This window comes from Sus scrofa, chromosome 1 (assembly GCF_000003025.6).
Source record: "Sus scrofa isolate TJ Tabasco breed Duroc chromosome 1, Sscrofa11.1, whole genome shotgun sequence".
In the NCBI taxonomy this organism is placed as follows: Eukaryota; Metazoa; Chordata; class Mammalia; order Artiodactyla; family Suidae; genus Sus; species Sus scrofa.
In genome coordinates, this window is record NC_010443.5 from 21,490,919 (window position 1) to 21,513,596 (window position 22,678).

The 22,678-nt window shown below is 42.2% G+C and overlaps 1 protein-coding gene across 5 annotated transcripts in view; it reads right to left on the reverse strand.

Moving 5' to 3' along the window:
- Positions 1 to 22,678, reverse strand: part of PHACTR2 (phosphatase and actin regulator 2) — a 284,512-nt gene that overhangs the window by 52,175 nt on the left and 209,659 nt on the right. For 3 of the 5 annotated variants that reach the window (XM_021087139.1, XM_021087155.1, XM_021087161.1), the window contains exons 3-6: positions 18,702 to 18,782; positions 13,309 to 13,467; positions 7,142 to 7,381; positions 2,852 to 3,386 (exon numbers count right to left, since the gene is read on the reverse strand). In XM_021087139.1, coding sequence (XP_020942798.1) covers positions 2,852 to 3,386; positions 7,142 to 7,381; positions 13,309 to 13,467; positions 18,702 to 18,782 — 1,015 coding nt within the window. The remainder of the gene's footprint in view (positions 1 to 2,851; positions 3,387 to 7,141; positions 7,382 to 13,308; positions 13,468 to 18,701; positions 18,783 to 22,678) is intronic. The other 2 variants (XM_021087148.1, XM_021087164.1) reach the window with 1 other exon arrangement.

Genomic DNA, 22,678 nt, shown 5'->3' on the forward strand with positions numbered 1-22,678 from the left:
GCAAGTCCTTGGGCTGAAGATGGATATCAAGCCCCCAGCAGGCAGCACAGAGCTTAGCAGGATATATTGCCGCCTCCCCTCAACAATAGCAGTGGAAGTGGACTGGGCAGAATCAGGTCACTTTCAGAAATGGGCTTTCTCAGTGTTTAAGACTATCTGAGGAATTATTTTATATGCTACATCTTGTTCTTTAGTATATTGAATAATAAACCCATATACTCAATCTACTTCCCTAAATTCAAACTTTATCCTAAACATTCATACTTCCAGGGCACAATGGACATGATTTTGGTACAAACTAATCTTAACTATCATGTCTTATCTACTTTTGTATCTTTGGTGCTTAGTACACTGACTGGCACACAGACGGCAAGCAAAAAAAATGTATGTTGGAATGCTGAATGACTATTCGATTCCAAATGCTGGAATTGACTGCAATGCTGGCAGACACTCATAATTAAATGAAGACATCGGCTCTGTGCTGGAAGTATTCAGGACACCATAAGCATTCGTTTCAACATCTTCTTTTTCCATATCATTTAGTGAAGTGTCAAACAAAGAAAGTAATTCGTCTTTGAACATTTCTTTCTCTTTCCTTGGCTTTCCTTTGAATGATGGTGCTCAAAATGACAGAAACAAACACCAAAGAAACTGCAAAAGAAGTAGAAGCAAGTGCTTTGAAACTTATGAAATTTCTTAGAGCACTGAATTTGATGTGCAGCTCTGGGTTTGCATCCTGACTCTGCCATTTACTAGCTGGGTAATCCTGGGCAAACTATTTTCTCTCTCTCGGCATCAGTTTTCTCATCTATTAAAAAGAGAGAATTCAGGGGAGATTTGTGTGAATTAAATAACTAACATTAAATAAGTATTCAATAAATGAAGGTTAATATTATTAGCAGTTGAATAAAGTTGATATTTTAGTCTCGATCAAAATCGACGTAATTATAATGTACTAATTTTTTTTTGTTTTTTTTTTGCCTTTTCTAATAATGTACTAATTTTTTAAAGTCTAACATAACAAAGGTTTTTTGGAAAGGGGCCATGTTAAATTAAATAATGTAAAGAGTGAATTTTGGTTTTGTTCTTAGAAACAGGAGAGGCTAAATTTAAGAGCTCCAAGCCTTCCCAGACAGAACTGGAAACAGCATCTGCTCTGTTCTGACATTCCTCTCTTCACACCTGTGGGACATGAGTGCTAACATGTCTTATTTACCTTTAAGTAGAAAATTTGGGTGTTCCCGTTGTGGATCAGCAGAAATGAACTTGGCTAGTATCCATGAGGATGCGGGTTCGAGCCCCGGCCTTGCTCAGTGGGTTAAGGACCTGGCATGGCTGTGAGCTCTGGTGAAGGCCAGCAGCTGTAGCTCTGATTTGACCCCTAGTTTGGGAACTTTCATATGTTGAAGGTGTGGCCCTAAAAAAAAAAAGGGAAAAAAGAAAGAAAATTTATGGGATTTTGTGAGTGATTAGAGGCAGAGGACCAAGGAGAATGAGGACCCCAGGATGAATTCCAGGGTTTTGGCTTGGCTAACTGACTGATGGCATGCCTACGGCATACCAGATGCTGTACTGGTTGCTGGGGATACAGAGGTAAGTAAGATGTGGTGGTTAGTTCTGACCTATAAGTAGGAAACGATCAGTTTAGGTGCTGTCAGAGTATAGAAGATGCAATCAACAGTTCTGTCTGGATGAATACTGAAAGGCTTCAGAGAGGAAATAACACTTCACCTGGGTGGGGGATTGAGAAAGCAAGAAAGGCAGCCACGCTAAGGCTGGAGGAAAAGGAGTTGGAAAAGAGTCGTCCATAAAGTTGTCCTGATGGTCTTTATTTTCTTGGAGACAGAGAAGGCTGAACAACTTGTTGAAATGAAAGTGGGCAGGAGTGGGTGAGCAATCTGGACACAGTGGTAAAGATTTAAAATAACCACTGTAAGGAAAGAGGAGGGAACTGTCCAGGGAAAAGGACTGCTGAGCAGGGCTGAAGCAGACTATAACTGTCTTTGAAAGCCACAGATCTGAAGTGTATCTGTCAGCGGGACCAATGTAATTATCTCCACAGCCTGTGGCATTCCTGGGGCAAGCCCGTGAAAATCAAGATACCTGCACCCTAATGTCCACTGCAGTACTATTTACAATAGCCAAGACATAGAAGCAACCTAAATGTCCATCGATAGAGGAGTGGATAAAGAAGATGTAGTACATTTACACAGCGGAATATACTCAGCCATAAAAAGAATGAAATAATGCCATTTGCAGCCACATGGATGGACCTAATGATTATCATACTGAATGAAGTAAGTCAGACAGAGAAAGACGAATATCATCTATCACTTATATGTGAGATCTTAAGACACATGCAAACTTATTTACAAAACAGAAATAGACTCAGGGGCGTAGAAAACAAACTTATGGTTACAAATAGGGAAAGCAAGGCAGAGCAGAGGGATAAATCAGGAGTTTGGGATTAACAGATACATGTTACTACATGTACAAGAGATAAACAACAAGGACCTACCACATAGCCCGGGGAACTATATTCAATAGGTTATATTAACCTAAGATGGGAAAGAATCTGAAAAAGAATATGCACGCACACACACACACACACACACACGAATCACTGCTGTAAACCTGAAACTAACAAAACATTGTAAGTCAACTCTACTTCAATTAAAAAAAAAAAAACAACCAATGGTTGGATTACATGTGTGCTTACCCAACATTCACTAGATTACATTATAAAAGAAACCAAGTGGGTTCCTTCATTTCCAGTAGAGTGATTTAGTGATCTTTAGTACTCAGCTTCCTAGGAATATAGGTGGAATATGAGGTTTGTGTCCTGACTCACCATTTTCCATTTTCTCTGCTAACACTTAAGCCAGTGCCTGAATGGACAGTAGTTCTGCCTGTCGGCTCTTCAGTCCAGAGAAGCTGACTTGGGTCGAAGGCAGGGACGGGCAGGTCAGCTCCATTGCTGACCAGGACGACAGGAGTGTCTGAGGCAACGATGCTCTGGTCCTCCAGCGGGAGCGGAGGGGGCAGGGGAGGGGGTGGGGGAGCCACAGGGGCCAGAGGGACTGCAGACTTGGCTTTGCCTGTGGTCTGCTCCTCCGTCTCAGGGACAGTCTGCTCAGGTTTGAGACTCTCCACCCGGGGCTCGGAAGGCTCTCCTTTAAGGTCAGATGTGCCAGAAGTGGTTGCATCTGAGGATGGCTGAGACGTCAGCTGCTTGCCAGTTTTTTTCTTGCCCTTTGTGATTCCCACTGTCCCCGTTTTGCTAGAAACGGTCTCCTTTGAAGCTTTGGAACGAGATGAGGTGGAGGAAGTAGACGGTGAAGCTGATGCTTTAGAGCCAGTTGTTTTTCTTGAATGAGAGGAACCAGCTAGAATAGAGAGATTTTTGCATTGAAGAGTCAAAGAAGACAACACTTGTAATATAAACTAACCGGCTTGCAATTGTCAGTGACCATGTTCCCTTTAAACTTCTAAAATTTGTCTGAATGCATACATACAAGAAAACAGATTAATGATGATAATGGTTTTGTTTGCTGCCTCCTTGCTGCCTCCAATCTAGGAGGTGTGGCCTTAAGCAAGTGATGCTTAAGGCCAAACCTTCAGGACAAGGGTCCTGTCTTCTCCCTCTGCCAGCCTCCGGCTGAGCCAAAGGGAAATCCTCAGCTTCTTGCCCTGCAGGTCACCCACAAAAGTTCCTGTATGCGCTAAAGAAGGGACACTCTGGTGTGTAGAGGACAGACAGACATCAGCAGCTGCCTGGGTGTAGCGCAAGGTTGGGCTCATCACAAATTAGTTCTACGATGCCTTTCTGGGAATGGAGTGGCCCACATTGAGAAGATGCAGGCCTATACACCGCCAGCTCCTTTCTAGCCCAAAGCAAATCTACTTATATTATTGCTAAGAGAGCAAAGCTCCAAACCAGTTATCTCCAATGGCTATAAAGAGAGAAGTTGCCGCACTGCCCCATCCTTCTATCTGCAGTGATGACGGGGTGGAGGGAAAACCTACGGCCACGAGTCCCCTTCAAAACACCAAGAGGCAGAAAAAAAATTCCCTTTTACAAAAAGCATCTAAAGGGGTAGTATTAAGATAACTTGAAGAGAAGGAGTATCATTCTCAGATCTTCTGAAACCACTTCTGTTCCTAGAGGGCCTTCATCGGGGGATGGCCAGGGTTTTGGCCGCGGTGTATTTGCCTGATTCTGGATAGGACCGCCTTTAACCAAAGCATTTTTAGGGGGAAAAAAAAAAAAAAGTTAACTTTTTTTTTTTCTTAAATCATCATAGGGAATGCATTTAAACTCCTCTGAGAATACTCATTTCATGCCCTTCATGATCTATGCATTTTTCTTCATTGCTGCTTCTGTTATAACATTGTACATTCCTTCTTTTTCCCGAGGGGTCAAAGTATCTTTCACAGAAAAATCAGAGATATCTTGTCAGTGCTGCGGAGCTAATGCACACCACAGAGAGATGTTATTTCCTGTAACTTACCTCTGGTTATAACTTTCCCCAAGTCAACTGGGAGGGTCAGGAGAGGAAGAACAAATGAGGGAACAGACCATGAGACGTACGTCCAGCTTTACCAGCTCTGACCCAGTGAAAAAGCCAGTCTCACCAGGTGACAAGACGCAGGCTTAAAAGAAGTCTCTATGGCTTGGGCAGAGGTGTGTTATTTTAGCTACCTGTAATTATGAGAATTCCCCTCTCCTCAGTCTGTCAATACTTTTTTGAGGTCAACAATCTTCCCTTGCTTATAGGACAAATGTATCAAGCATAGTCCTGCAATGACTTTCACCACCTGCAATCTTTCACAACCAAGATGCCTAGGACTTGCTATCTAAACACGTGATTTCTTAAGTAAGTTGAATAGACTCTCTTTCACATATCAATTCTAATAATTTTTCAAAAATAATAGTAAAGTTAACTTTAGCCTGGCTTAAGGAAAAAGATAAAAATATGTTTGTGCCTAGAATGCAAATTCAAGCCATGTTATTATATCTCTTTTAGTATCTCCTAAAATGAGAATGCTGCTGAAATGTTGCTCAGGTCACCTTGAGTTATGGTCGTGACTAAAAAAGAAATGCTACCTCTCCTCAATTAAGTACTTTTGCTGTTAACACAGTGTGTAACAATGAGAACGGGAAAAATATGTCACGTTACTTCTTTCAGTAGCGAAGTAGGTGAATGTGCTAAGCTGGTATCTGGTGACCTGGGGTCTACACTTAGTAAGAGAGGAGGAATCTAAACTGACAGCTTTTTTTTTTTTTTTTTTTTTTTTTAAAGAGCTTAGGTCTAACTGAAAATCAGGAGTTATACTTGAGGTAACTTTTCCAGAAGGTCAACATTATTCAAATAAAACAAAGTTACCACATAGAAAGTTCCAAATGGTTACAAATGGAACATTAATAGGATTCTGAAGGAGTAGTTGCAATATTTGATAAAAGGATCCTTACAAGACTGGCTTGTTTGTAGACTTCGAGGTGACCTGTTTCTCTGTGATAACGTCTTGAACAGCAACCTTCTTGTTCACACTAGGGGCCAGATGGGCGTCTATTTAATACAACAGACCACGCGACTGTACTTTTTTCTTAGGAACATCAGGAATCTATACATAAATCTTTTAAGTAAAATATCTGAAAATAACTCAAAAATTTCTCATGAAAGCTGTCCCCTGCCCTGGCATTAATCACCTGCTTTCTTTTTAGAGAAGTTAAGGGAGAATAAAGCCAAGTCAACCGTGAGCTGCTGCCACATGGGGTGTAGGGCAGGGAGAAAGCTTGTGAGAGGCTCTCAGCTCCCAAGGACAGGGGGAACGTTTGGGGCTTTTCTTCAAGAAGTCAATCAGCACCCGGCTCACTTCAAGCACTGCAGCTAAGATGTGCTAGGCAGTCTGGAAGCACATACAGACACCAACAAGAATGGACACCGATGATGGCAGCTGCTCCCCAGAAAATGGCTGTAGGTGCTCTTTGCAAAGCATTTCTGGTGGTGAAAATCTGAGATTTTCATCTTAGAGCTTATTAGAAGAGACCCAGACACTCCAGGTCAAAGGTAGGAGAGAGGAACACTGGGAGAGAGGCATCTATTTGCATGTGGAGTTCTGCTATAATGTCACCTTAGCCATTCTCTGAATTTGAGCATTATGGGTATAAATTACCAAGTTGGGGCGGGGGGGGGGGGGAAGATCGATGCCAAGGCATTTCCTGGTAGCTGGTTTCAAGAAAGCTGCTGCTGGCTTTTAGGAAAATAAAGTTTGCTATAACCTAAGAGAATTTTTATGCATGGGTTAATGGGAAGGAGTCACTTAGCGTATATATTTGGATTAATGTCCTTTTAAATGCTGGATGACAGGGGAGTCTTCTTTATTCCACTTCACTAGAACGGTAGCTCCACTTTGCATATCTGATGTGAAAGGAAAGCTGGACACACATGACATGAAGTTACGTAACCACCCAAACATCCCCGGGTGAACTGCAGTCACAGCTTGTAACCTCACCACTAGTTGATTCTCCTTGTAACACCCTGAAGTCTATGGGGTCAGGAAGGGGGCACTGAGCATGTAACTTCCAACTGTGCTGAGTGGCTGTGACTCCCATAGACAGTGGTGGGGTGGAGCTGACCTGGGGGATGAGAACCCTTTGTCATTTGTCAGCAGAGGTGACCGAGACTGAGGACGTCAGGATCCAGCAAATACATCAAAGATGCAGGTGTCACATTTTTATGTGCAAGTTTAACATATTTTGAAACAAAACCCAAGCCAAAGAACTGCCTGCCTTTGGGCAGGCCAGCCGATGTCTAAATAATGTCCTGTCACATTGTGGCTATTCATCAGGCAGACGACTCCCTGTATCCTTCCACTGGGTCTTAGGCAGAGAGCAGCTACTCAGGATGAAAGACGTCTCTTCACCCTAAACCTAATGAGATGAATGGATCAACTGGTTGACTTTTCTTTGGCAGAAAGAGCAACAAAGGAATCTCCTCGGCATTCTCTGTGTCAAAGCTGGGTCCACTGGTGTTACCTCCGAGGACACCAGACATCAAAAAGGCCATCAATCCTAGAAGGAACTACCCCACCCCAAAGCCAAGCACCCTAGACTCAACCCCATGGGGGGGATACTCACCAGCCTCTCGGGTAGCATTTCGGCTTGTTGGCTTGGGTAGAGGGACAGGGACCTGCTTACCAGGAGTCTTGGTATTTTTTTTAATAGGAGGCACTTCATCACCCTTGGGGCTGGCCCCGGCAGCGGCCCCTTTTGGAGGCACAGGTGTTTTTTTGGGTTTAGGTTTGGGTTTAGGCTTAGGAAGAGCTGGAGGAGGTGGAACAGGAGCTGCCGGTGTTTCAGAGTGGTTTTCAGTGTTCTCTACAAATAAGAAAGTGAACAGAAGCAGACTGATACAGACACACACCATATACATAGAAGGATTAAGACGAACAGACATGCAAACATGAGGCTGCTTGGCTTTTGGGAACCAGTGGGGTTCTGCACCTGACAGTGAAGTTTGGGGTAAGGAAGACGAAAGGCTGAAAGCCAAACGAAGGTGGGTTCTCGGGGTCCATTAATCACCCCTGTGATAAAGACAGGGCTGCACATGTGACTAGGATGACATCAAGTTCAGGGTGAGTATAAATGCCCACCGTCAGGGGTGGACATCAGTCTTGCAAAGGTGGCTGCTGGATGATGATGTGGGCAGGACTGCTAAATTTTTAACCAAACTAAAGGGTCCCAAGAGTGGCAGACTGAGGTGTTACACAGACTGCTGTGGGGTGAGAAGGGCTGACAGCACAGCAATGGCTGGACTCAGTTACCCCTGAGCCCTCCGCTGAGGGCTTTCTTGGGAACATTCAAGCCTCATCGACCTGAAAGGGATCTGTGCTCTGTCTCTGTCTCACTGTGCTCAAAAATCAATTATTTTCTAAGCTCAGGGAGACTCTGCAGAACCTGGTCCAGGAAGCACAATGCACTGAAGAATAAAGTATTTTCTACTATTAAAATTTTTCTCAAGCTCTCCCAGTGCACGAAGGCAGCTTCCTGTTTTACAATAACTTCCTCTGACCTTGTCAAACAGTGTCACAGCTGTAGGTAGCGATGGGTGAAGAATCCAAAAAAAAAATATCGCATTTGTTTTGTAATGTAAACACAAGTAATGAGTTTGAAAAGATAAAGGTTAAAATTCATTTTGAAAAATCATGCCTAAGGACAGAAGCCTTGCACAAGATTTTGCATAACCAGAGAAGTGTTAGTCTCTCATTAAAAAAATGTGGAGGTGCTGGACATTCATTCATAAATTCACATCCTTAGTTTTTCTAATCATGACAAATTAAAATTTAAAAGCAGTTCTGGTCCACAGAGCTAAGCAGCATTCCTTTTAAAATGGAGCACAGTAAAGAAACATAAGACAGTGTTAAGACAAGATAAAGCCTTTACTGAGTATGTTCTTCTAGTATTAAATGACCAAGAAAAGGTTTTAATATTGGAATGCATCACATTTTATTATTATTTCTTCTGTTTCGCTTTTCATATCAGTGAGTGGGAAATGAAGACTTTCCCCTCCCTCTCTTTTGTCTACATCTCCGTCAATCCACATATTTAACTACCATTAACAGTGTTTAAACAACAGTAAGTAATGAATTCAACTTTTCTTTTGCCTTCCTTCAGCCATGAGACCCAACTCAGCCCAGTGACTGCAGCCCAAGTGGACGCCTCCTGCATCCGGACTTAACTGTGCTCATTGTCTGAGTGACCTAGTCCATGTTTATCAGAGGCTACTGTTTGCCTTTAGGTTTATACATCTTGTCTCCTAATAAGCTGTTATCACCTATAATACAGGAGTGGCTCTTTCAACCCACCTGGTCTGAAAGGGTCAGTTAGGGTTGAGAACAATACGCATTGATAGACACCGAAAACATGTTTTTTTATGTAAAACAATGTATGATGTACATTGATCTGCTAGGTTTTTGACTTAGAGGCTTGTTCTCTAAATTCATCTTTGTACCATTAGCTCTTCCCATAATGCCATGCATGGGGGTCCAGCCCAGGATCCTTCACGGTGAGAGCCAGTCAAAACCGATCTGCACCCCCTGGTTCTTAATTCTCTCTCATATATTCTATTTTTTTGTCTTTTGAGGGCCATACCTGCAGCATATGGAGGTTCCCAGGCTAGGGGTCTAATTGGAGCTGTTGCTGCGGGTTTACACCACAGTCACAGCAACGCCAGATCCAAGCCATGTGTGCGAACTACACCACAGCTCAGCTCACAGCAACACCAGATCCTTAAGCCCCTGAGCAAGGTCAGGGATCAAACCTGAAACCTCATGGTTCCTAGTTGGATTTGTTTCCACTGTGCCACAACGGGAACTCCTCTTTCATATATTCTTAATTCTCTCTCACTACAAACCCTCACGTCTTCTCTGCCTTCATGGCATATGACTGAGGGATCGCTTTTCTGTCTGCTAAGGTTTTTATTTTATTTATTTATTTATTTATTTTGTCTTTTTGCCATTTCTTGGGCCGCTCCCGTGGCATATGGAGGTTCCCAGGCTAGGGATCAAATCAGAGCTAGAGCCACTGGCCTATGCCAGAGCCACAGCAACGTGGGATCTGAGCCGCATCTGCAACCTACACCACAGCTCACGGCAACACCGGATCGTTAACCCACTGAGCAAGGCCAGGGATCGAACCCGCAACCTCATGGTTCCTAGTCAGATTCATTAACCACTGAGCCACAACGGGAACTCCCTCTGCTAAGGTTTTTAAATTCTAAAGCTATACCCCCAAAGAATCCAGCTTCCAGGTTTGGGCAGGTGAAGGTTCACTCTATGACAGTTGGGAAGAACACTCCCCACTGGATTGAGAATGTCTACACTGGGCACACACTTGTGGCTCCTCTTTAGAAGCATGGTCCTCTCCTCCTTCCTCTGCAGACTTTACCAGTTATCTGCATGTGTTTGCCATATGGCCAATGTTTATGTTTAATCCACGGTGATTCTGAAGGGGGTGTGCGTGCATGCACACAAGCAAACAGTATGTTTTTCTGACTAAATTGTAACGTCCTTTTTGCCTGAAATTTCACAGTTCATCAAGCACGATGCTCTAAATATTATGTCTATTCAAGGAATGTGACTGATTGGCTGAAACTTATTAATACATGTTAGCAGGATGTGAACTCCTGTATCTGGGAGATAATGGATTAAGCCAAGAGGTATTTCTTACTATTGCCATGTGAGCTGCAGACATGACCTAAACTGATGGTGTAGAGGAGTTATCTTTCCAAGAGGAGGCTGAGCAAGGGCTGCCCACTCTCTCTGGCTTTATGAGGATACTGCTTCTTGCAACAAGGGTGTGGAGGATAGCTGTTGACTACAATGCCAAGTTTGCCTCTTTCCCACAGGGAGATTTGAGTTCAGCCATGCTTAGAGCGACTCTGAGAACTGCAGGTGGCCTTCACCTGGCCTACAATGCACTTCTGCCCTCATGCCTCTCCTTCACCTGACTGCCTCCTTCTTATCTCCTCCAGGCCTCAGTTTGGAAATATCTTCCTCTAACACCCAGTTCTGGTTCCCCTTGCAAGCTCCTCTGGCTTGCTGTCTTTGGGCCTCCCAGAGCATTCTGCATCTTGTTTTGCAACTGCCTATGTGCATGCTGGTCTCCACGTAGGCCACGATCTCCTTGAAGGCAAAGGTGGTTTCTCACGCCCAGCAATCTCTCGCCCCCGGCCCCGATGGCAGACCTTCTTGCTGAGGTGGGGAACCAATGCATCTAAGTGGCCTCACAAAAAGCCCTCTACAATGCTCAACAGAAAGGAAACCAAATACTTCTCGGGTGTCTCACATTTAATGCCAAGCTATATTTAACAGGTTGCAGATCAATTTTTCTGCCTCTTATTGAGAAAAAATAATGGGAGACTAAGAAGCCTGAAGGCCTGAAGGGAAAAGCCTCCGATGTTACTAGGCAGAAGAGGCCCAAGACCACCACGCTAACTCCAGAGTCAGGTGCCTTTGGGAGCACCAGGAACACCCAGGTGTCCTAGGCAGACCCTACCCACAGAGCAGTGTGAAGGCCACCTGCCGGTTGCTTTTTTTTCTTCGGCACTGATGTTTCAGTATTAAAGTACTGACATGCTGTCTTAAAAAGAGATACAAATATCTAGGATGGTTTTGCAAATATAACCAATTAGGAGATGAAAGAATGCTCTTGGGTAAGTTGGCTTAATGCAAACTGAAGGGGAGCATTGTACCCAAAATAAAGGGTGAACTGAGAACCTGGGAGGGTGGATTTGGCAGTCTTGAGCTCAAACAAGAAGTGAGATCAGAAGAGGAGTAGGGGTAAAAGTGACTCTCAAGCTGCTTTTTTAGAATTAAAGCGTGTCTTTCCAGAGAAATGAAGGGCTTGTTTATGAGGTTATTTTCTATTTAACATAATATTCTGTGATATTGGTTAGGAGTGACATTCTTTTTACTGTCAGGAAGTGGCTTCCACAGTAAACGCTTCCCCTCTCTCGTCGTGGCTCCAGTGTGTGCACTGTCTACACAGCGAGACGGAGACGGCTCTCTTATTAGTGCTGTGGCACCAGGTCCAGCAGTCTTCCCATCTCCTGAAGTGTAGACCAGCCAAGCAAGATGCTGTCTCAGACCTTATTTGACCAAAAAGAACCGAACGTACTAATCTGAAGTAAAGAGTAAGAAAACAAAAACATCTCTCAAACATCCATAAACCTGTGAGGTCTGCCATTTTTTGGGAACATCAAGGCTGGCTGGTTTAATTAACATAAAACTGTCAGCAACTTTTATTAGGCTGATAAGGGAAATGCTTCCTTTGAAGTCTGTCCCGTCCACTGATTGACATTCCACACAGACCAGGCAAGCAGTGGAGATGGCACTGTTACATAAAGAAGGATGTGATTCTCGAATGTGAAAAGGCTGTACCAGGGACAAACCACAGATGGATTTGAAATTTAACAGTTTGGTGAGACAGGACAGTTGGACTAAAAAAAAAAAGTGAAAAAAAGAAATCACTGCCTTAATACTTTCACCCGAATCCTTTCCATATCTATTTAGGTCTGTTTTCTCTTTATGTTCCAGGAATATTATCATTAAAAATGTTAGTTAATTTCTCATAATCAGTATTCTTCAGTGTAACCAGTCCTTCAAAGGAAAGATAAAGGAAAGCCCCATAAATACTACACTTAATATTGAGTAAACAAAATAGTAAATTTCCAACAGATTATTAATAGAGGCTTCTAAATTTTTTAAAGGCTAATTTACAGGCAAATTATAAGGAGACTCCCAGAGAAGATGATTTTAAGTTATAACGCCTGTCAAATTGTCTTTTGTTCCCTTTGTCTTTGGAGGATTTGGATCAAGAGCAGAGGAAGAGAAGCTTGCTTCCAGCCATTTCTAAAAGTGCTCAAAATGCCTACAGAACCCAACTTTTGCCATCCAACTCAGAGACAGTCATTACCGAACAGGAAACAACCTGTTTCAGTTCAAGTTTGCATCAGTTATGAGGCTTGGGGGTTCCTGCAACCATGACAAAGGTAGTATGGATATAGAATGAATCAGTGCCCAGGAACTTGGGAATGTTCTGGGGGTCCTTGAGAAACATGTATCTTGCAACTCTGCAACCTACCATATAGCATTTTTAGAAACCAAAGTCTTTAAAGAAGGCTTCAGGGCATGGCATGATTGCCTCTGGCATATTCTGAAATTTCCAATGGCACAGACAACTCATGGAGCAGAGGCCATGGACACTACAAGAACCCAAATCCCTGGCATTACTGGGAACTCTTCCTGGGTCTTTCAGAAACGTCTGAACCTGGACCCAAACCTACAGCTTGGGCTGTGTGGATGCCACCAGCCAAGCTCCCACTTCTGCAGAGACGATGCTGGGCTGAAAGAGCCATCGTCTTTTGATAGTTCTCCAATCTGGGTGGCTATAATTTGAAAGTAACTGCTGGCTTTTTTCTTTTTGTGTTTAAAAGAGGATACTGACACTGAGAAAAAACTCCTGAGCAAAGGATAACATTCCCAGACGTCCCTAATGATAGAAGAGGCCACCTCTTCTGGTTCTTAGTGTTAACGAGACCTTTTTAATAAAACATTAAAAGAAGTGCTTATGACATGGACGTTTCTTCCTGAGGAAATCATCCAAATTCTCTTCACTAGTTTTCATTTCTCTCCTCTTTGTATTTGCAAAACTCCTCTCTACTGATCTTAGGTCACGCTTTGGAGCCTAAGACCTGCATCTCGACTGTGAGCTGTAAAAGAACACGGGGTTTCTCTTGATTTTACCTTTCTTATCTTCTGCCTTTTCCTCCAGAGGTGGTGCTTTTTCAGCTACAGAGCCATTCCCTTCTTCAGTTTTTACTATATTTTCCTCTCGGGTAGACTCCTCTCCGATGGGTATCATGTGCCCGTTTGAATTTTCAAAGTTAACTGTTACATCTCCATCTAGAAATGGGGAGAGAAACACCTAGATGTCTAACTTGATGGCTTTTGTAAAACCCAGTTTTCCAGCTACAAGACTGTAGGGCTCAGGTTTATGTTTCCGACCTGGGGACCCAATACATCCTGTACTGTTCCACCGTGTTTTACTGAATAATTCACTTAAAGGGAAGAGCTGGGAAATTCCTAGTCTTGGGGCAAGCAGCTATGGAGGGGGTGCCAGGTGCCATCTCAAGACAGAAAGAACGATTAACCTAATGATAAAATATCCCTGGGCAGCAGAGTCCCTCTCTTCTTGGGCTTAGTTTTGGTTGAAGTCAACACTTAGGAGTCTCTCTGTCATTCAGAAACTGAACCGTAAAAGGAGGAATCTGAAAAATGGAACAAATATTTTAACAAGCACCAAAACACAAGGCGAATGCAAATACACAAATAACATGAAATGCAACCACACACACAAATGATTAGTGGGAGATGAACATTTCCAAGCACCACTGTCTCCAGAATATTACATCTATGACTTGTATTACATATTAACTTTACATAGGACGATAGCTGCTACTTAACTCAGAAAAAGATCATAGTAAGGCTAATGGTATTTTCATTTTCTTGTTTATTGAAATACTAAAATATACTCAGGGAATTGTGACATATAGTTGACCAAATAGTCTTTAAATTCAACTAAGCATAGTTTGAAAACATTAGGGGAGTTCCCATCATGGCTCAGTGGTTAAGGAATCTGACTAAGAACCACGAAGTTGCGAAGTTGCGGGTTTGATCCCTCGCCTCGCTCAGTGGGTCAAGGATCTGGCGTGGCCGTGAGCCGTGGTGTAGGTCACAGATGCGGCTCAGATCTGGTGTTGCTGTGGCTCGGGCGTAGGCTGGTGGCTACAGCTCTGACTGGATCCCTAGCCTGGGAACCTCCATATGCTGTGGGTGTGGCCCTAAAAAGACAAAGGATTAAAAAAAAAAAAAAAAGAAAAGAAAACATTAGGGAAAAAATGTAAAAAAAAAAAGTAATTACAGAAGAATTTTAAAAATCACAACAGAAATTAAAATGTATTGTTATCTAAATCACAGATAACTACTTGTAACACTTCAGAACTTTATAATTCCTAGGAGTTTCTAAGGTGAAAGAGATTTTGCAGAAACTTAATGCTTGAAAACTTAACCTTAATTTGTTTCCGGGAAACTTTTAAGGGGCTTTATTACCATTGAAAAAGAAATACTACTTAGCACTTAAAGAAATGAATGATTAGAGATGATTTTATAAAATTTTTTATTAATCTTATTTTGTCAATCATTCTAAAATGGAGACCTTCTCTCAGTTTTTCATTCAATATGATTGAATTGCTTTGGCTCAACAATAAAATCTACTGGCCTTTTTGACAAAAAAAAACCCATGGCATTTTAATAAGCAAAATATATATCATGGAATTATGCTTAAAATGAACAAACAATTGTTCCTTAGTCATGTAACTTCCAAGTACCTATAATCTGATTCCTCTATAAAACTAAAATAGACAATAATTGAAGGCAATGCTATCACAAGTAAATCTTAATTATATCAATAAAATCAAGTTAGTGATTTTTTAAAAATTATACAACAAACCAGAAGGAAAACCAAAGATTCTTAGTTCTTATTACTGGATCCCAAGAAATTTGCTATAAAAAAAAGAGGGAGAGGAGACACAATATAATGTACAGGTATTACATTCAGAAAAATAAAAAATAATATGAGTGGAAAATTCCAGACGAAATGGAAAAACCACTTTTTTATATAAAAATCCTCAGTTTTTAGGTAACCCAAATATAAATTTATCTTTGTTTTCTATGACTTTAGTTGGTAATAAAAACCTGTTGAAGTCATGTTAATGACAATTTAATTCTATTTTAACTGTTATTACGTTAAAAGTTCTTGAGTGGGCTAAATAACTAATTGTTAACATTTAGAACAAAAAAGCTAGAGAGAACATTAAATAACTGTGGCACAAAAAGAAAGTGAATCATCACATGATAGGAAGAGTCAACAATGTAGAAGAATACTTCCTCTGAGATATGAACTAACTAAAAAAGGGAGCTGTGTCTACAATAAACATGGAATTCAAGAATAAAACAGAAGAGAACTGAAATTATTAATAATTAATTGCTGTGCATATTGAAAAGGTTTTCTAGTTTTGTGTATGACTTTAGAATGAAAATAAGTCCTTGATATGGTTTATGTAAGTAAAATATAAGCTCAGCAAGGGAAAGCAAGACAACATATAGAGCGAGGCTGCAGGTTTTGGTGAGATTCCGACAGAAGCATTGGTATGCAAAGGAAGAAGAAAACTCAAAAAAGAAGAGCTGTAAGCTTGAAGTAAACCAAGAGAAAGTGCACAGAAACAAGTGGTTAAATAAGGAACATCAGCGTAGGCGGCATTCCCTCTTTCTGGTAAACAGGTGTGTTGGGGATACAGTTAACAGTGGAAGAGAGATAAGGAGAAAATCGTGTAAGAACAGAAAGCGAGTGACTCATTAGAAGGTTAAAAAGGACGCCATGGGAGAAAAAGAAAGGAAGCAGATAAGCAGGTAAAAACATCTACACGCCTTCACGTAGATAAAGCTAAGGGATAAGATGGAAGGAAAGAATCCCTAGATAAGGACTGAACTTAGACTAGACCATGCGCTTCTCAGGAGAGAAGACTAATCACTGAACTTTTAAAGTGAGATCTTGGTGCAAAGAAGGTCATCTAAAAGGAAGAAAAAGAGCTGGGAGTGAGGGTTTGGGGTGGGGTGGGGTGGGGTGAGGTCAAACCCAGGGTAGCTGGTGGTGTTTTAAAAGTCTTTTTGGCTCACTGAATGAAAGGGCATAATTGACAAACTGTCAAGAGCTAAGCCAAGGTCACAGACATCAAGGCAAAGAATGACTCTTCCCTGGCAGAAGAGAGGAGGCTGTCACCACGCACAGCAGCTCCCAGTCTCTGGCTAGAGCCGAAAACAGACCCGAAATTCTCAAGATAATTGTTTTCGGAAAAATGACAGAAATGTATTCTGTCCAGCTCTTGGCTGAAAATGGGGAAGGACTCCATTTACTACAAAACCTCACCGGAAACTTCTAGGTGTTAAGGTAATTTCTATAGTTCTATAGAAGGACCATGCAAAAAGCAGAAAGTGAAACTCAGCAACTGATGAATTGCCAAACATTAAACCTACTACACTATGTTTTGGTTAAAGTTTTTTTTTGGTTTTTTTTTTTAATGTTTTAAAACTTTTAATGTTCATTCTGCAAACATTAAATAAAAAGACCAAATGGAGTCAGATTTCCAGAAAGTAAGTATATGAAATTATAAACCATCTTGCAAATAGTCTTCACAGATGAGGCACCATAAAAACGAAGCAATACTAAGCTTTTCTTTAAATTGACCACTGCCACTTGTTTTTAGAAAAAAGTAAATGCTTCTCTAGCTACAATTTTGGATACGATTTTGAATAAAAGAGAGGCTTTTAGTCTCTATCTTTAATACTCATTAACAGTTTCAATCATCATTTTTTCCATTTTTTTAAATCTTTCTTTAAAAAGTTTCCAAATAAAGTTTCCAGCCCTGAGCTTTCAGTGGACTTGTAGTTTCTCTGAATCCTCCAGAGAGATTAGAGGAGAGGCAGACTTTGATACTGCAAGCCCACCTTCAAGTACACAAACATCAAGGGTGTACTTTTTTCTTTTTCCTTTTTAGGGCCACACCCGTGGTATATGGAGGTTCCCAGGCTAGGGGTTGAATCAGAGCGGTAGCTGCTGACCCATGCCACAGCCACAGCAACGCCAGATCTGAGCTGCATCTGAGACCTATAGCACAGCTTGCAGCAATGCTGGATGTTTAAGTCACTGATCAAGGCCAGAGATCAAACCCGAGTGCTTGTGGATACTAGTAGGGTTCGTAACTCACTGAGCCACAATGGGAACTCCCAAGTATGTGCATTTTTTTATTGCTAAAAGTCCCAGGCATGAGATGAATAGCTTCAAGGTAATAGAAAACTAGGGAATAAAGTTCATTCATAAAATGGAGAAAAGTATAATAAGTCAGAAATTGAAGTTGAATACTTAAAATTACGAGGGCCCCCCAAAAATGGTACTATTTACTTCAGAATTCCTAATTTTTTTGAAGCAAGAGTAAACTAGCAAAGCATCTCCTCTGGAATTATTCAGATGCTGGAAAAAGTGTGTCATTTGGGTTTACAAATGGTGAATATGCCAAAAGATGTTAAGCTCTTTGCAAGGAACATATATTAGGAAAAGAGAAGTGCTATTATTTCAATTCCAAATTAACAGCCTTATATTTGTGCAACCATAAAAGTACAATAATAATATTTTACCCCAGTAAATGTTCCGGGGGTGGGGTGAGGGAAGGCATGAGATAAATGAACAGTGTGGCAACAAACATTTCCTTTAGCTTTAGGGTGATGGGAGCAATGAAAATTATTTGGTATTACTCAGAGAGAGAAAAACCAATCTTTGCAACATCTGTTGAGGGTCTATCTCAGTTTCTACCTAATCTGTGTCTTTTTGAGCAAGATTCCCCCTTAGGAAGAGAGAGGAAAAGGGAAGGAGATTAGAGGTAGAGGGAAAAATACTTAGAAATAATAATGGTTAGTGAAAAAGGCGCGAGACAGCTAGACTCAAAGAAATGTAAAGAGAACAATGCTGAGAAAGTTACTGAAGAGAATGCATAAAGCAGATTAATTTAACCTGCCCAGTCATGCCTTATTGACTATATATTTCAGGATATGATAGATTATAAAGGACAAGACATATGTTTATCACCTCTTTCCTTTCCCTTTTCTTTTACTGGCAGACTTAAGAAACCAAAAGGCAGGAGCTGCGTTAAAACTCTGCATTGATTCAAACAACTAAGTTTTCTTATATAGAAAGATCAAAGCTCAAGAACAAAGAAGAGAAGGAGTCATGTAAGCATTTGTGTCTTATCTCTATCTCCAGCCACAGAGTAGCTTTGTAAAGATTTAGGTTTAAGGTGACATACGGTGAAGGATTCACCAAAAAAGTCATTGAATTTCTTCTCTAGAATACCTCAGATTCTCTGCGGCCGACAAAGGCATTCTGAATTAAAGCAAGATTCTTGGAGTGCAATACTCACTGCTTTATCTCCCAAAGACCATGATCACCTTAAATTTGAAAAGAAAATGAGAGAAAGACCAAAGAATGAAGGATCACATTATTTCAAATGTATGATTAATTTCCTCACCTTGATCAGGCAATTCCTTAAGAACTCCCCTTCTTATCAGCTCCTCTCTACTTTGTCTTGTGGAAATCTTCCTTTCTAATACTTTCAAAAAGAACAAGCACAAGTAAGAATCAAGTCATTGCTTACAATAATTATGAACAATATTTCAAGTAGACTTGAGCGCATTCGTTCTGTTCACCTGTGGCCTCAAACCCCAGCTTTTCTAGTTGCCAAGCAAACCATGTGAGTAGAGTCAACATAAGCAGGACAGGGCAAGTGACCCTAGCCCACCATTTGCCTAGGCACTGAGCCTCGTCTTCCAAACAACGGCATTTGGACAGGAATCCGGACACAATACCTCATGTCCCCTACAGAGTACCTAGGCTCCTTCATACTTGCAAATAGTCCTTCCTTTAGTAATGATGCAATCTAAAATACAGGCTTCTATGCATGTGCAATATAGGTAGAGGATATGCATGCTGACATGAAAAACAAACTTGCAGAGTTCCCGTTGTGGTGCAGTGGTTAACGAATCCAACTAGGAACCATGAGGTGGCGGGTTCGATCCCTGGCCTTGCCCAGTGGGTTGAGGATCCGGCGTTGCCGTGAGCTGTGGTGTAGCTTACAGATGCGGCTCGGATCCCGTGTTGCTGTGGCTCTGGCGTAGGCCGGTGGCTTTGGCTCCGATTAGACCCCTAGCCTGGGAACCTCCATATGCCGTGGGAGCAGCCAAAAAAAAAAAAAAAAAAAAAAGACAAAAATAAACAAACAAACCAAACAAACTTTCAGTAGATACTCGGGGAACTCATCTGAATCCCAGACAGAAGGGACTACTGTTCTAGTGTTTTCTTTCTCACACTGCTGATCACAAAAGTCCATCATAGCAGGTTTCTATAATTCTTTTCCTTGCCATACTCACAAGCTCTAGAGAGTTATGATGTATCCCCTGATAAATCCCCAGTCTTGGAAGGACGGAGTTAATTCATGTTTTCATAACATGGAAGGGGATGGGAATCTCAACACTGATTCTTTCTTCTTTGGAAAGAAATTGAAATTCCCAGGACAACTTCAGCATGGAGCTTAGGAGCTCGGGGTGGGATGTCCACAGTATTCACCTCATATGTGTATGTTATTAGTTCACAAACACTGTATGTCTATATAACCAGTAGCTCCATTCCCCACTTTCAGGGACCAAGAAGGTGTATAAAGTTAACATAAGGTCATACCATCTACTAGTCCTCTGAGCCAACATTCCTCAAAGTGCATTCTGCCAAACTTTATTCCCTTCAGCTGCCCTGATCAAAAAAGCACCTTGACAAAAAGGGCCAGAGAAGGGGTCCAGTGAGGGCTCTTTGGGAAAAAGGAAAAGTACGTAGCAGAGGGTGGGGAGACTAGATTCTGACCCTCCCTAAAATTCCAACTCCCAGCCTCGTGATCTACAGATCCTGGAGTCGCCCTGGACAATCTCAAGACCTGAGTGAAATTCCATTACCCCACACCACACTGTGACACATACAAACAGAGCTTGTGATAATATTAAAAACATGTCCGGGTGGGGGTGCTCCAGGTGGACTGAAGCAAGGACCATGGAGAGGGAGAGAGGGGCAGGCAGGGGAATGCCTTGGGCTGGGAGCTCTGTATTAAGCAATGACAAGAGCCCAGAACAGCAACACTTCATGTCGCTTGAAGAAATGGCCCCTTTTCCTCCCTTTCTGATACCTAGGAATTGTGCATCCTTGTTGTCAGAAGGTCAGAGTAAAGTTTGGTATTTACCACAGATTTCATATGACAATTCATGGATGGAATCTGTTTCCTCCTTCTCCGTGACCTGACTTCATTTATATTTTATTTAGAGCATATGCACTCTTCATTCTAAGTTTTGTCAAACTTTTTTTTGGCTAGAATGAGAATGTAAACAATGAATGAGTGAGTGAGTGAATGAAAGGTTCAAAGAACGATAAACAACATCACACTGGGTCACGCAGAGACACTGACAGAAAGCCCCTTCTTCCTTTAGATCACTCACCCACCCCGCTCTCCACCAACCCTTCCAGAAGAAGTAACGACAGCTCCCTGAAAAGTTGGTGATATTGGTGGACAAAGTTAACTGGAAGTGGGGGCCAGTGGGAGCTCTTTTACATAAAAAGAGTGCTGTTACTTTAACGCAGCTTCAAGTTGTTCAAGCTTTTGTCAAAGAGAAAAGAAGCCCCATCAGCTCAGGAAGCCAAACCACAACACCCACAACGACAGGGGGCGCTGCTGAGACTGTGCCGGTGGTTCACAAGGACTCTGACCACTGCAGTCTCCCCAGGATGCTACAGACCCATTCGTGCTTGGTTGGAGCTCCGAGGAGAGGCGGGCTTCTGAGACCTCTAGTAGCAGGGCCTCAGCCCCCACTCCTGGGGCTGGGCCCAGAGACCCCCCCACTGTGCTGCACTAAACTTGAGGATGCAGCCCCGGCTTGAGGATGCTCTGTATCCTGGGAAACTGAAGGCACTGCCCATTCAGAAAACAGTCACTGTGGCTGTCTGCCCCTGGCTCTCAGGAAACAGAGCTTCTAATCATTTGCTGCTCAGGTCAAGTGGCCTAAAACACAAAAGAGCTGTCAGAAGTCCTGGATTCGGGTCCCAGAACTTCCACAATCAGTTGTGTCAAGTTCAGAACTCTAAGTTCCAAGACCTCTGATCCATTATCTGTAAATTATGGGATGGAACTCCAATGACGGCTAAAGGACCGTTCATCCTGCTCAAATATTGTGTGATCCTGGGCATTAATCAAGGCCATTCTGTAATCTCTGCTTTGGATGCCTTTAAATTACCTTTCATTCTTAAAGCTGAAAAAAAGGAAAAATCATTGGAGAGCCTGGGACATAGCCCCTTGTTGTTTCTGCCTTTCCATTACGGATCCCAGAGGATAATTTAGTTTTAGTGTTAAGTTTTCTGTTGCTTTAATTCTAACTTAATTTCAGCTAAAAAAAAAAATCCCTCCTCTTTCTTCCACGTAAATACTGGCGCTCTGAAGCCGCAGCTTGGTTTGCTGCCAAGAATCAGACCCGACAGCTTTGTTCTTTTGCTCCACCTCCTAGGAAGGGGCCCTGATAGGAAAATGCCTTTGGCTATTTGTTTGGTCTTTGGCTGGGGGCATTTTAACACATAATGCAGATAACTGTGTCCCCGGCCAAAGAGAACAAACTACAGGCGACTAAGCATGGAAGGTATGCTGTTGGGGCACCAAGTTTCAACCACCGCTGCTCCCAGAACAAGTATCTCACTCTTCATCTTTTAAAATATGTGCCTCATGTTTACAGAGTGTCTGTCTGTTTGCAGAACACATTCACTGGACACTTTTTCACAGGCTCAGAAGTGTTTTGCATTGGAATGAATCCGCGAGGTCATTCTAGTCCAGCATGGCCCACAAAGCAAGGGTCCTTTCAGGAACATTCCTGAGATGCGCTCATCTGCCTGAAGACCTTCAGAGGCAGGAGGGGCCCTTTAGGGCAGAGCCCACTCCAGACCTCCCTCACCCTCACTTTCGGGAAGGTATTCCCCATCAGGAGTCAAAATCACACTCCTTCTCTGTAACTTTGGCCCATTAACCAAGCCCACGCTCCACCCAGCTCTAGACTCCAGCAAGTCATCTGTGAGTGCAAACCAGCATGAGTGACTCTGGGTCCACTGAGAGCAAAGTGGGTTAGGGAAGCCTCCTGGAATCGGATCCCCAGTATCCCTCTCTGCTCTTTGACTCTGAAGCTTACACTAATCTGTGCAACAATGGCAGTAGTGTTGGGTGGGAGGAGTTCTCATTCACACCTGTAGTATAACTAAAATTTTTGCCAGGGAAGAGACTTAGTGGGACATGGATCACCGGATGGGTTTCTCCAAGAAAAGTATAGTTGCCAGTTGAGTAAATGGCTCAGGCATAGTTACGGACTTTCATCCTGATGGAAAAAGCACTTGTGATTTTTATACCAAGGTCAAGTAAAACCATGATTTCTTTTT